General features: G+C 52.1%; 1 protein-coding gene across 1 annotated transcript in view; it reads left to right on the plus strand.

Moving 5' to 3' along the window:
* The first annotated feature begins 7,277 nt into the window (after positions 1-7,277).
* The window catches only part of FAM189A2 (family with sequence similarity 189 member A2), a 46,278-nt gene continuing 39,806 nt past the window's right edge, over positions 7,278-13,749 (plus strand). Inside the window, exon 1 of the mRNA XM_040979205.1 lies at positions 7,278-7,670. Coding sequence (XP_040835139.1) covers positions 7,278-7,670 — 393 coding nt within the window. The remainder of the gene's footprint in view (positions 7,671-13,749) is intronic.

Below are 13,749 nucleotides of genomic sequence, written 5' to 3' on the forward strand. Positions count from 1 at the left end.
ATTGCACTATAGTTCATGCATTGTACAATCAACGCACTTATAGTATACCAGTCAATGATGTTTAGTAAATCCCGAGTTGTGTAACCATCGCCACAGTCAGCCCAGAGCAATGTATCATTGTATCACTCTGAAAAAGAAACCCTCCATGCATTAGCTTCAGCTCCATTTCCCTCAGCCACAAGCCTCCCCTCTTCTGCTTTCTTTCTCTATAAATTTGTTTTTTTCTGGTTGTTTAAAAGATTTATTTATTTTTATTGGAAAGGCAGATTTATGTAGAGAGGGAGAAACAGAGAGAAAGATCTTCCATCCATTGGTTCAGCTCCCGAATGGCCACAACCGCATGGAGCTGAACTGATCTGATCTGAAGCCAGGAACCAGGAGCTTCTTCTGGACTTCCTGAGCGGGTGCAGGGTCCCAAGGCTTTGGGCCATCCTCCGCTGCTTTCCCAGACCACAAGCAGAGAGCTGGAAGGGAAGTGGAGCAGCCAGGACAAGAACCAGTGCTCATGGGGATCCTGGCACTGACAAGGAGGAGCACTGGCCAATTGAGCTGTTGCACCGGGCATTCTGGTGGTTTACTAGAAGTGAAGTCATTGAGCCTGTGGGGTTTTTGTGGCTGGAGGAATGATGTTGACTTTGTTTAAATACTTTTTAAGGAAACCTTGAAAGGGATCTGCTGGGATTTGTCTGTCTTAAAGGCACAAGGATGGGGTGTTTTTGTGCAAAGGTACACTAACCACTTGAGCCAAGTGGTCTCTTCAGTCTCGGCCAGGAAGGCAGAATCAGGCAAGATTGTCCTGTCTGAGGAGGACCTGGTGGGATGGGCCGAAGAGTAGTCCCTGGAAAAGAGACAGACACAACTCAAGGTGGTTTTGTTTTGTTTTTTTAAATCATGCCACTTGAAGGCACTCTCACCTTTTGCTGAGTTGCAAATACAGTTGCTGTGGTGTGTGTGTGTAGGGGGGAAGCAACTGGATTAAGGGCCAGGAGGCCTTCTTCATGCTTTGGTTCTGCAGTTTGGGGTCAGGAGAGTTGGTCTGTATCCTTGATTCTCAAGCCCATCATCTTTAAGTGGGTACAGACCAACTATGCATCCCAGGTGGTGCCACATGATGTGCTGGGAGATGTGCTGTTCGTTTACTCTGTTCTCCACGTCCTGTGTGGCTGCTCCGTAGTCCACTGCTGTCTGGAGCTGTTTCAGACTTAACTCTTGGAAAAATGGCCTCGGCGTTTTGGCCTCTGGAAATTGGCCTGCCGTGGGTCTCTATAAGGCCCGCAGAGGTTTTTCTCAGACTGCATCCACCTGCCACTTCCAAGAATTCCGCAGACCACACTCCTTGGGCATTCCTGCTCTTCGCTTCTTCCCAGTTCCTTCCAGGAGGTTTGGGTGCCAGTTCCCTCTGTTCGCTGTGAGGTCTGTCATTGCCACATTACCCTGAGGCCTCTCCTGAGCTGCCACACCTTTGCGTCCCAGAGGGGACCTAGTTCCTGTGCTCTAGGTAGGGCTGTGAAGCTGGCTGGTGCCAGCAACCAAGAACAGGGCACCTGATACTCCAGCGACAGGTAGCCTGATACGAGAGCTGCGGGGCCCTGAGTTCTCTTGCAGCTGTTTACATGTCCACGCCACGTCTCTTTCGTTGTACTTCCTTATGAACATGTTTCATGATCGGAATATGCATAATCAAAGGAGGCCAAAGGACTGTTTCATGACATTGAGAAGAAAGATCTGCAGATGTCAGGTGTTTGGAGAGACCTTGCTGTAATCAAAGAAAAGTCACCTTCACTCCGCTCATCCTACTCCCATGGAGGTCAGATGACTTGCTTTTGACCTGTAGCAGGTGAGAAAAAGAGCAAAGATCTCATTCGTCCTTTTGTTAGTTTACTCATTCAAGAAAAGGTCATTGATTCCAGTTTTCTTTTTTTTTTTAAAGATTTATTTTTATTATTTTTACATTGGAAAGGCGGATATACAGAGAAGAGAGACAGAGAGGAAGATCTTCCGTCCAATGATTCACTCCCCAAGTGAGCGCAACGGGCCGATACTATGCCGATCCAAAGCCAGGAGCCTCTTCCGGGTCTCCCACGCGGATGCAGGGTCCCAAAGCTTTGGGCCGTCCTCGACTGCTTTCCCAGGCCACAGGCAGGGAGCTGGAAGGGAAGCGAGGCTGCCGTGATTAGAACCGGCGCCCATATGGGATCCCGGGTGTGCAAGGCGAGGACCTTTAACCACTTGCGCCACTGTGCCGGGCCCTGATTCCAGTTTTCCAGGCACCACTTCAGGTAGGAATTTAGAATTCATCCACAGGGAACTGGATCAGAAGCAGAGCAGCTGGGATGGGAACCATCTCTCTAATATGGGCTGCTGGTGTCACGAGTGGTAACCTAAGCTGGCGCATCACTATGCCAACCCTTTCCAGTATCTTTGTGTCATTGACTATGAACACACCTGTGTGTACATTTGGAACTATATATGGGATTCAGCCCTCAGTTGAGGCATGGTAACCACAGTGTTCTTGGACTGTAGGTGGGTCATGGCCACCTTAGAGAGTGACTCCTGTGTCCTAGGGGTGAGATCATCAGTGGTTCTCACAGACGGTGTTCCTAAGCAGTTAATTTGGTTCTTAACGAGGGCTTCTATTCAGCACTAAGCTGGTTTTTGGAAACGAGACTCCAAGGGAACCTGGGGGCCGTCTGGCTCGTGTCTATTCCGGTGCCAGTGATGGATGGATGCACATCAGTAACCTCTTTGCCTTCATCAGAGACCCATTCTGTTCCACATTGGAGAGTGGCTTGAAAAGGGTCTGGTGACTATGATTGATTTATTCCGGGTGGGTCAGTGAGAGTCAGGGCTCAGGGCGCTCCGACCAAGGTGGCGGCTGCAGGGAGAACGTGAAGGTTTGCAGCGGGAAGGACTGACTCTAGCTGGGACTTACCAAAGCTTGCGATGGCAGCTACTTGGCCTTTCACATCCGGGACGTTCACCCACTGTCGTCTGGTGCAGATCCTGCCTTCTAAGCAGAGTACTGACGTGAGCCGTGATGGGCCTGCGGCAAAGAATGGACGGATATGCCAGCCTGAGTGAATTTATCGTTTCTCATCAGCAGTTGCTACTGGGCTGAATCCAAACAGGACTCTTCCATGTTCCCAAGTGATCCCTGTTCAAAAGGAGCAGAAATAAAAGAAAACCCAAATAAATCAACAATAGAGAAAATTGGTGAATGACCTAGGGAGACGTTTGTCAAGATATACAAAGGCCCAATGACCAAGTAGTAATGCACCTCACTGAGCATTGACGAAATGCGAGTAAAAACACTAACATCTTAGTCCGGTCTTTCAAAATCCACTGCATAGAAGGGTCTTCAAACATTTTGTGAACATGCCTGATTATGAAAAACTATGCTTGGATTTGAAAACTTTTATGCATCCAGACAAATTCATCCCTGATTCTATTTTCCATGACCTTTTTGAAGCCTCACAAGACCTGGCAGCACACGGCTAGGGAGAAAGTTTTGAGGAAGGAATTTCTAGGGGAGAGGGAGGTCCCCAACCTGACAGGTTGGAGATTCAGAGAAGTATGAAAGGAACCGAGGCGTTGGTTTAAAGGTGTCCCCAGCACCTGAGAAGGCAGAGACTGCAAGCAGCAGGAAGCGTGGTGTGGCGGGCGAAGAGATAATAGGTGGTGGCTAGCACTTCCTTGGGAGTCAGCTTTCCTCTGGGGGAAACTGGCAGCTGGTCCCACAAACAGTACCGCGTAACTGTTGCTCACTTGAACTTTCACCTACATCGTGGAAGGGTCTGGGGCAAATGTTTCCCAAGTTATTCCTTTCTTTGCACGTTCTTGGTGTCTTTTAGAGGGCTAGACCCCACACACCACGCACACAGCCATTCCAAGTGGGGAATTCTGTGGTTGTGGTACACGCAGAGTTGGTAATGAGCACCGCAAGCACTTCAGAAACATCTTGATCACATTATAAAGAGACCCATTTCGTCCCCACTCCACCTCATCTCCCTAAGTAAGCAGCAAGACACTCTTTTCTCTATTCTAGAGAGTTCCTATAATTTAGGGATGATATACTATATGATGTTGGGTGACTGGCTTCTTTCACGGAGCACAACATGTTGCTTTAAGGATTTATTTACATGAAAGGTGGAGTTACAGAGAGGGAGTCACAGAAAGAGATCTTCCACGTGCTGGTTCTCTGCACAGATGGCCACCACGGCCAGAGATGAGCCAGGCGAAGCCCACACCTCCTGCCGGGTCTGCCATGTGAGTGACAGGGCTTGGGCCACCTGCTGCTGCCCCAGGTGCATCAGGTGAGCAGGGAGCTGGATGGGAAGCAGAGCAGCTGGACCTGCAGCCAGCTCCTGATCTGGGACTATCCGTGTGCCGTGGTGCCAGCCCTCACAGCCAGGAATTGATAGCATTCATCCACGTTGTGGCATATATGCAATTCCTGTTTTCACTGAGGGAAAGATTCTGTTCCACGGATATTCCACGTTTTGTGTTTTCTCATTCGCTCAATTTAACAACACTTAGTTTGCTTCCACTCTTTTGCAGTTGTGAATAATGCAGCTCATGTGCACATAAATTTTTTGCAGGATGTAAGTGCAATTACTGGATGCAATGATAATTTCATCTGTGTCTTTTCGAGGAGCCTGCCCTGGCTGTTTTCCAAGACTCTCACTTCACTTGCTGAAGCTCTTTTCAAACCGACGTCTGTCAGTTATCCATTTGGCATAAACCTGAAGGCTGGGACAGTCTTCCACGGGCCTGGGTTCACGACGATCAGGAGAAGAAACCCACAACTAGAACTGTGGCGATAACACACAAGGACAGAAGGGCATTAGCTAGCAGCTTCAGAAAAGCCTCACCAGATGCAGGAAGCCACTAAAGACCACAGCTACGGGCTCTTGTCATCTCCGCTCTCGTGCGTACTGGCAGAGGGAAAAGACAAAGCATTTTTTCGAAGATTTATTACATTTTTATTTGAAAGGAATATTTACAAAGAGAAGCGATACACAGATCTTCCACCCAGTAGTTCACTCCCCAGTGGCCACAACAAGACCCTGGATGGATCTGGTTTGATCTGAAGCCAGGAGCTTTTCGTGGGTCTCCTGCATGGTGAAGGGATCAAAGGACTCAAGCCAACATTAGCTGCTTTCCCAGCACATTAACAGGGAGCTGATTGGAAGTGAAGCAGCCAGGTCCTGAACAGGTGCTCATATGAGATGCCGGTGCTGCAGGTGGAGGCTTAACCTACTATGCCACGGCTCTGGCCCCGAGACAAAACAGTTTAAAAAGAAAGTGCTGGGGCCCGGCGCGGTGGCGCAAGTGGTTAAGTCCTCGCCTAGCACGCCCGGGATCCCATATGGGCGCCGGTTCTAATCCCGGCAGCCTCGCTTCCCTTCCAGCTCCCTGCCTGTGGCCTGGGAAAGCAGTCGAGGACGGCCCAAAGCTTTGGGAACCTGCACCCGCGTGGGAGACCCGGAAGAGGCTCCTGGCTTCGGATCCACATAGTATGGGCCCGTTGCGCTCACTTGGGGAGTGAATCATCGGACGGAAGATCTTCCTCTCTGTCTCTCCTCTCTGTATATCCGCCTTTCCAATAAAAAAATAATAAAAATAAATCTTTAAAAAAAAAAAAAGAAAGTGCTTAGAAATACTTTCCATATTTAAATATAAAATACACAGAAGTACATAAACCACATCAATGAATCTTTGCTCCCCCTTTCCCAGTTATAAGCATCCCGAGGGAAAGGGGGTAGGCTGACTTCTGACACCAACATTCTTAGACACAAAGAATACATTTTTAATGGTACGTTTCAAGTGTCAAGGACTGCTCCGTGGAACAGATCTGTCTAGCAGAGAGAATTTCTTAAGGCTCAGCCAGACTTAGCATATTGCAAGGTGTACTACATTCTTCACAATTAAGCACCGCTCAGCATGTATATAAAGCAAAGGCCGTAACCTCAGCACCCACGAAGCTTTGGGTTTCACAGCAGAGGTTAAAACACCACTGGGGTGTTGGAGTCGCCTGAAGACAGCAGGTGACAAATGTTTATTTAAAAAGGCATCTCCCTTTCCCTCCGGGATTTGAAGGTCATTCCTGGGAGCTGTAAAGGAAATCCTTGGGATGGCTAGTTAATTACAGGTGCTTCCATAACTGAAAGGTATATACGTGTAAACACTTGCACATGGACAGTTCCTCACATGGCCGACTGAAGTAATGATCAGAAAAATAAACGCCGCCTTCAGAAGCTGAAAGCTGACCACCAGTACCCCTATACTGAAGGGGTACGACACGCCCTTAGCCCTGGGGCTGATCAGGCTTAGTGATCCTCTGGAAAAACCCAGGACGATCACTTTACATCACCTTAGGTAGAGCACTTTGAATGGATCCGAATTCTTTGAGAGAAAAGGGTGCTAACAGGGGAATCGTTCTCCCTGGCTTATAAACTACCGGAGCAGAGTAGCGCTTCCCCGGAAATCTGGGATTCTGCTTCCACCGAGTGATGCCCCAGAGGTCCTGAGCCAGGAGGACCGTGCGTGGCCCTTGAGGTGCGCTGCAGCCGGAGGCGGGCCCCGGCAGGTGGCGGCGGTCCTCCCGCGCGCTCCGGTTCGGATGCCGGGAAGGCGACTCGGCCGCCCGCACGCCGCGCACGGTCAGTGCCGGGAAGTCCCTCGCGGACGCGGCGCCAGTAACTCCGCACGGCTTTGTCCTTCCAGCCGCCCTTGGCTTCGATCGTTTCCCATCAGGTCCCCCCGCGGCCCCTCCTTTCGCAGCCCCCTCCCCGGATGGGGTGCTTGGAGAGAGTTGAAAAGCCGCACGCTGGGCGCTAAGGGCGGCTGCCAGCTCCGGGCTGGGTCCTTGCTGGATCGCGCCCCCAGAGCGCTTCTCCGCCGCCCTCAGGCTGGGTAGATTGCTGCGGGGCTCCTTCTTAGCGCCAGGGACTCGGGGGAAAACGGAGGGGCGAGGCACCCGTCCGGCTCAGCCTCCCGGAGCGAGCGCGGGGTCAGCTGAGACTTGGCCCCGGCGCGGCGCGAACGCAGGGCGCGCGTGGGTAGAGAGGGTGAGCGGCCGGAGGCGGGCCCGCGGGGCGGCAGGTGGGTGCGGCCGCCGGGAGCCGGGGCGCAGCGGCCGCAGCAAGTGGTTGGGCCGTGCGCATTTCCTTCCCTCCCCCTCGGTCCGGAGCGCGCCCGCCGTGCCCCGTGCGCCGCGCCGGCGGCTCCGTTCCTCGTCCTGACCCGCCGCAGCCTGCGCCCGTCGCCGTCGGGCCATGTCGCTGCCCGTGGTGCTTCCGGGCTCCTGCTGCCCGGTGGCCGGGCTCTCGGGCGGGCCGCAGGCCGGGGGCCCGGGAGCCGCCGCCGCCGCCGCGCAGGAGCCGCCGCTGCCCCCGCTGCGGCCGCGCTGGCCCCGGGGCGCCCTGCAGCCCCCGGCGCGGCCTCGCTGCGCGGCTGCCACGGCCGGGGTGCTGGGCGCGCCGCCCGCGCTGTCCTCCCGCAGGGCCGCCGCGCCCGGCTCCGCGCTGCTGCCCGCCCGCCCGCTGCTGTCGCTCGGGCTGCTGCAGCTGATCCTCGGCTGCTGCATGGTGGCGCTCAGCTTCGGGGCACTGTCGCTGAGCAGCTCCCCGCAGGTGAAGAATTCGTGCCCGTTCTGGGCTGGCTCCTCGGTGAGTACCGCCCGCGCGCGCCTGCCTGTCCTGGCGGGCGGGCCCACCGGCCCTTGGGTGGCGCCCGGAGCTTCAGTTGGGGAACACAGCCCCACAGGGCCGCCTGAAATTTTTGGTGGCGCTGGGGCAGGAGACGAGGATTCCGAGGTGGTCGAATTCAGGGTGTGTTGAACTGCACCTGGACATGGTGTGTTCCTAAGGCGCTAGTAGATAGAATAAAACACACATGGCTAAGGAAAGTTAGGGTGGAAAGCGAGAAAGCGGGAGGGAGACAACCGCTTCTGGGGAGCCGAAGATTGTGTGGCAGTGTCCGCACCCAGAGGGCAGCGATTCTGATGGTTGTGCCCGCTGATGCCATGGCCAGTGCCCGGTACACAGTAGGTGTGCTTGCAGGGTGGAAGAAGGGACGGGTTGTTTGGGACAAATCCCTTGTTTTCAGGGAGGCGTTGTAAGTGGGAAGGGTGGTGTAGGATGGCTCCACTGTGTTTGGGGCAAGTTCGGGAGATAATGAGTGGGTGTGTGCCAGCCTGCTTGCACCTGGTCATTACAGGGGGCCCAGAGCCCAGGTGGGCTCCGGGAGCTGCACAGACCTAACCTGTCATTATGGGTGAGTGCGTCAGAGTTCCAGGAGGAGCAGGCTGGGGGCTGGCGCTGCCTGCCTTGCTCCAGGGCCCTGTCCTGCCACTTTCAACCCGCAGGGCTCACCCCATCCAGGGAAAGGGTGCCCAGCTTCACAGGACTGCTGCCAGCCAGTGTAGGGGTGTAGGCGGCAGCGGAGTGGCCAGTTACTTCCGGCTTCTGAGTGCTTTGACAATGCTCCTGGTACCCAGCCTCTTGGTATTCGTTGGCTGGGGGCTGACAGGGCTGGAAGCAGGTCTGGGTGAATGTCTGGGAGGCCAGCGCAGGAGAGCGTACAGCGAGCTTGAAGACACTTGCAGCTTCTGCTGGGAGCGGGAGGAGTAGAGTCCATGTGTGTCCCAGCTGTGCGTCTGCAGGTGGTCAGGGCTAAGTGTTAAGAGCCTAGAGCTCGTGTAGCCCCCAGTGGTTGAGTAAGAATCCACTCCTGGATCCTGTCATTGCGATTGGCTGGCTGCCTGAGTGCTCTACAAGTGAACCGGTCTTCTTGAGGCCCAGCCTGGGCTGGGGCAAGTGCGGCCCAGCAACCCTCCCTTGGGCCCCCTGTCTCTGGGGCTTGCTGCTGGCCTCGGAAAGGTCTGGAAAAGTCCAAAAGGGGCAGGTGTTCCCAACTGGGGATGAGTTAGATCTGTTAGGCCCTCTATTCCGCTGTGAGGCTGGGTTCTGCCGAACGGTGACTGCATCTCTCACTGGTTAGAAATGAATCTAATCAGCTTTGCATGTAGTTTTAGAGTTTTGTTCTTGGTAAAATCATAGTCTCTCTTCTCAAAGATAGCTAGGTTAGGATCATTGAAAACGGTTTTTCTCTTCGACAGTTAAAACCTGGAGTCAGGTTTTAATAACCTGGAGTCAGTTTATTATTGTGGATTATTTCAGAGGTCAGTGCACTTAGATGCCACTCAAGCCCTGGCTGGATTTGGACAAATAAATCATAAATCTTTCACACTGGACCTACTGACTGGGCGCATCCTCGCCTTTAGCTCTGAGCAAAGCAGGGCAGAGAAAGAGTCAGGGAACTGGAGCTTACAGGGGCCCCTCACAAGCTTCATGCAGTGGAAAGTTGTTTTGGTGCAGAAACTTTTGAAATTCACGTATACAAGATTTCTTCAAAAGGCTCATATGACAAACAAAAAACAAAAAATGAAAAACCATGGCTCTCTCTTTTTTTGCATCAGGTTGGGCTTATCCCTGAATCCCTGGCTGAATTTTCACCTTGTACACGCCAGGACCCCATATGGGCACTGGTTCATGTCCTAGCTGCTCCACTTCCCATCCACCTCCCTGCCTGTGGCCTGGGAAAGCAGTGGAGGACGGCCCAAAGCCTTGGGACATTGCACCTACATGGGAGACCTGGAAGAAGCTCCTGGCTCCTGGCTTCAGATTGGCTCAGCTCCGGCTGTTGCGGCCGTTTGGGGAGTGAACCAGGAGATGGAAGATCTTTATCTTTGTATCTCCTGCTCTCTGTATATCTGATTTTCCAATTAAAACATCTTTAAAAAAAAAAAAGAAAGGCACCTGGGAGAGAGTAACTTCTGGGTGGGTTCTTGTCTGTATTTCATGTTTCAGGAAGCTGAAGAGCGTGCTGTTAAAGTACGCTTTGTTTTTGGAGCACTCTCTGGTTATTTATTTTCCTACTGGTGGCATTCATTAATGACTCAATCTATCATTATCCCCAAAGTTCGTGGAGCTAAGAGATTAAGTGTCTTCATAAACAACCTGACATTTGACTGCAAGTGGGTGGTCAGGGGTGACACGCTGTCTGGGTCACGCTGTCCCCGCTCCCCACTGGCTGGGAGCTAGCTAATGTTAGTTAGAACCTGCTGCGTTATGGGAGACCAAGGCTGGCCCGCTGCAGTGGACTTACCCAAGTGAATCGTGTTGGAATCCCTACTGCTTCTTACGACCTGGAGCCGCCCAGGTCTGTCCACTGCGAGGCAATGATCTGAATTCTGATTAGACCACCCTTGAGTCCCGGGTTCTTCTGGAAGATTCCACCTTGTTCTAAAGAGACAGATGTGGGTGAACTTCCTTTTTTTAAATTTAGTGAGTAAATCTGAAATAGAAGGCTTACTGATTCAATTAGGACCAATATAAAATTCTGAAGTCCTATTGCATTCATCCGATGCTTCTTTAATATTTAAAGACCATTTGAATATGTTTTCTGGAATGAACGTAGATTTTCTCCTGTCCTCTATTGTATTTGACACCAGAATCAATAAGCTGTGTACCACAAGCGGGCCATTGAGCTTTGCAGTCTCACTTACTTGTCTGAAAAATGGGTTACCTATCTGTAAAATTGCCTCAAGCTTGATTTTGTGAGAGTGAATTGAAGAGCTTACAAGGCAGTGCTTGACTGCCAGCCCCTGGCCCCTGGTCCTTGATCCCTGGCACCTGGCCCCTGGCCCTTGACCCCTAGCCCCTGGCCCCTAGCCCCAGGCCCCAAGCCCCTGGCCCCTGACCTGCTGTATACTGTACTTCCACTAATGCTTTTAAGCACTAAGACAATATATAATCCAAATGAAGTGAACAGGCCAGTGTTTTAACAATGCATACGGCAGTCATGTATACAGTAGGAATATCCAGTGGCCTACTTTTTGTAAAATCAGTTTTGCTAGTCAGACAGGGAGCAGCCTCTCTTTCTCTCTCTCTCTCTCTCCTTTTCTCTCTCTCTCTCCTTCTCTCTCTCATACATCTACCCACCCACCCAGGTATTGTCCAATCACCAGTGCAGGACCTCCAGGATGAGGTTTAGACCCACTGTGTGTGTTGTTATTTAAGGTAAACACAGGACAGTTTGCAGGGGGCTCTTTATCTCTGTGTTTAGAGGCAGCAGCTTTTGACAAATGATCCAGAACATTCCTACCTAGGGCATGTTAATGGATTAGCAAGGGAAAATAGGGCAGTAGAATGATAAGCTTTTGATCTTCATCATTTGGCTTTTAAGCCGGAAAATTAAGGCACATTAACCATAGACAGTGGGTAACACCGAATCCTGACTGGATTAACTCAGAGCCCTTCTTTGCAGTGTCTGAAAGAAAAAAGGGAGCGGGGCAAGCTTTGCTTTTTCCTCTAAGTCACGAGGAATGGGTGACCAGAGAGCGAAACCGAAATGGTCATCAGTCTTGTGATAATAACAGAGAAAGTCGGGTCTTAGAAAATAGGTTCTTGCTTGTTCCTTTGGGACAAGTTTTGTCTCGCGCCGAGGGAGCTGGGTGTTGCTGCTGGGACATTCTTTCGGGAAGTGCAAGGGTGAACACTGTTTAGGCTGCCACAGGCGTCTCCCAGCCAGTTCAGCTCTGTAGCTGGTCTCTAGCCTCTCGTCCATCTGTTCAGCTGTGCCGTAAGGTGCCTTCTAGGGGCCTTTGGTGGCAGAGCAGTGTGTTAGAAGGGCAAGCCATCGCGTGAGAGACTGAACGGGCAGTGGCGGTACCGTGGAAGGACAGCTGCGAGAGCCATGGGCAGCCTTCTTGGTAGCTTCCTACTGAGCCAGTGCTCCTGTGCCAGCCAGGGAGGTGGAGGCGTTGAGGTCACTGCCACCTCCCTTTCCCTCTCGCCTTCATATTGGGGTGCATCTCATCCCTCCCTCGGAGGACAGGTGTGTGTGCACTGCCCAAGTCTGGAACTCTTCTGGAGTCTTTTCCCAGCTGCAGCCCCTCTGCTCCCACCGCCCAGCCCTGCCTCCCGTGACTGCGTTTGTGCTGCTTGCCACTCAGAGCTCGGAGAGGGAGAAGTGGAGTGTGTGCCTTTGTTGCAGGAGTGAGGGACCCTGCAATTGCTATTCCCACCTGGAGTTGGGTGTGATTTCTGAAAGCATCCCTGGAAAGAAGGGCAGCTTCCAGACATCCTGGTGAGATTTAACGCGGGTATGCGGTGAGTCTATCAGGTGATTCAAATGGAAATGAAGTCTTGGGAAACGAAGTCTTCAAATAGAGCGTGTTCCTGGTCTCTCATGTGGATGCAGGTCCCAAGGCTTTGAACCATCCTAAGCTGCTTTCCCAGGCCACAAACAGGAGCTGGATGGGAAATGGAGCAGGTGGGACATGAACTGGTACCCCTATGCCCTAACGTCCAACCTCTCTCTCCTCAACGAAAACCATCCCTCGGTTAGATTATACTGTCTTCTGCCAATGTGCGTGCTGGGTAAATGGTTGTCACTGAGGCCCAACCTTTGGTTCGGTGCTTGAAGCTGCCAGCTGCCGTGTCAGCCTCTGTGTCGGAGCACCAGGTTAACCTTGGCTGCTCCGCTTCTGATGTGTTTTCTGTTAATGCCCCCAAAAGCAGCGTGCGTGAGTGCCAATGCTAGGCCTTCTGCCGCTTTCGTGGGAGAATGGATGGGGTGCAGGCGCGTCAGCCTTGCTGTTTCCAGGTGCTGAGCCATCTGGGAAATGAACCAGTGGTCCGAAGCTCTCTTTATCTTCCCTTCAAATAAATAAAAACAAATCTTCAAAAAATGGCAATTAATGCCACTGTATCAGTTAGGGAATACTGATAAAAAATCTAAATATTCAGTGTAAGAACAATATTTTCTTTCAGATAGAAATTTTTAAAAGATTTATATACCTATTCGAAAGACCCAATTACACAGAGCAAGGAAGCGACAGAGGTCTTGCAGCTGATGTGTCATCCCCAAATGGCTGTGAAAACCAGAGCTGGGCCAGGCTGGAGCCAGGGACCAGATGCTTCCTCCAGGTCCCCAAGTGGGTAACAGAAGTCCAAGCACTTGGGACATCCTCTGCTGCTTTACCAGAACCATTATCAGGAAGCTGTGTCAGAAATGAAGCAGCCAGGACTCAAACTGGTGGCCGTGTGGTATGCTAACACGACAGGTGGCAGTATAATTCACTATGCTACGGTGTCGGCCCCTCCAGTTCCTGGCTGGTTGCATCTGTGGATGCCAAATCCATCTACTAGCCATGATGCCCAGTGGCAGCAGACACAGATGGGATGCAAAGAAATTGTGGGCACCTGCCCATGTGCAGAGTTTAGTCGTTTGTAGAGTGGGCAGGCTTGTTTCTGGCTGCTTGGTGGCCCTGCTTTTCTCGGGGTTCATGAACAGGGAGGGCATTGCTGCCCAGCCTGTGTGTTTCTGTTGGAAGTGATCCTGTGAAATCCATGCTGGCCCGTGGTCAGTGACGGTGGGTATGAGTTGTGCATTTGAGGGATTTGGGCAACTGAAATGTGCATTTAAGGAAACACTGGCCGGGGAGTGCACTCAGCTGGCATGCTTCATTACCCCAGTGTGCCCGAGGCCTGCAGGCCTCTCCAGGACTGCCAGCACTTCAGGCGTCATGGGCCGTGACATCTAGAGGGATGACCTTGGTTTCCAGGCTGTGTTTTGGCAAAAGGCTGGTTCTTCTCCACCAAGACCATTAGCTGGCAATTCATTGGAGTTCCATTTTGCAACATGAGCTCCGCTTGCCGCAGTTCCTTCCATTTTGTGGCA

Source organism: Ochotona curzoniae, unplaced genomic scaffold (assembly GCF_017591425.1).
Source record: "Ochotona curzoniae isolate NIBS_2020 unplaced genomic scaffold, NIBS_Ocur_1.0 contig_3050, whole genome shotgun sequence".
NCBI classification, from domain to species: domain Eukaryota; kingdom Metazoa; phylum Chordata; class Mammalia; order Lagomorpha; family Ochotonidae; genus Ochotona; species Ochotona curzoniae.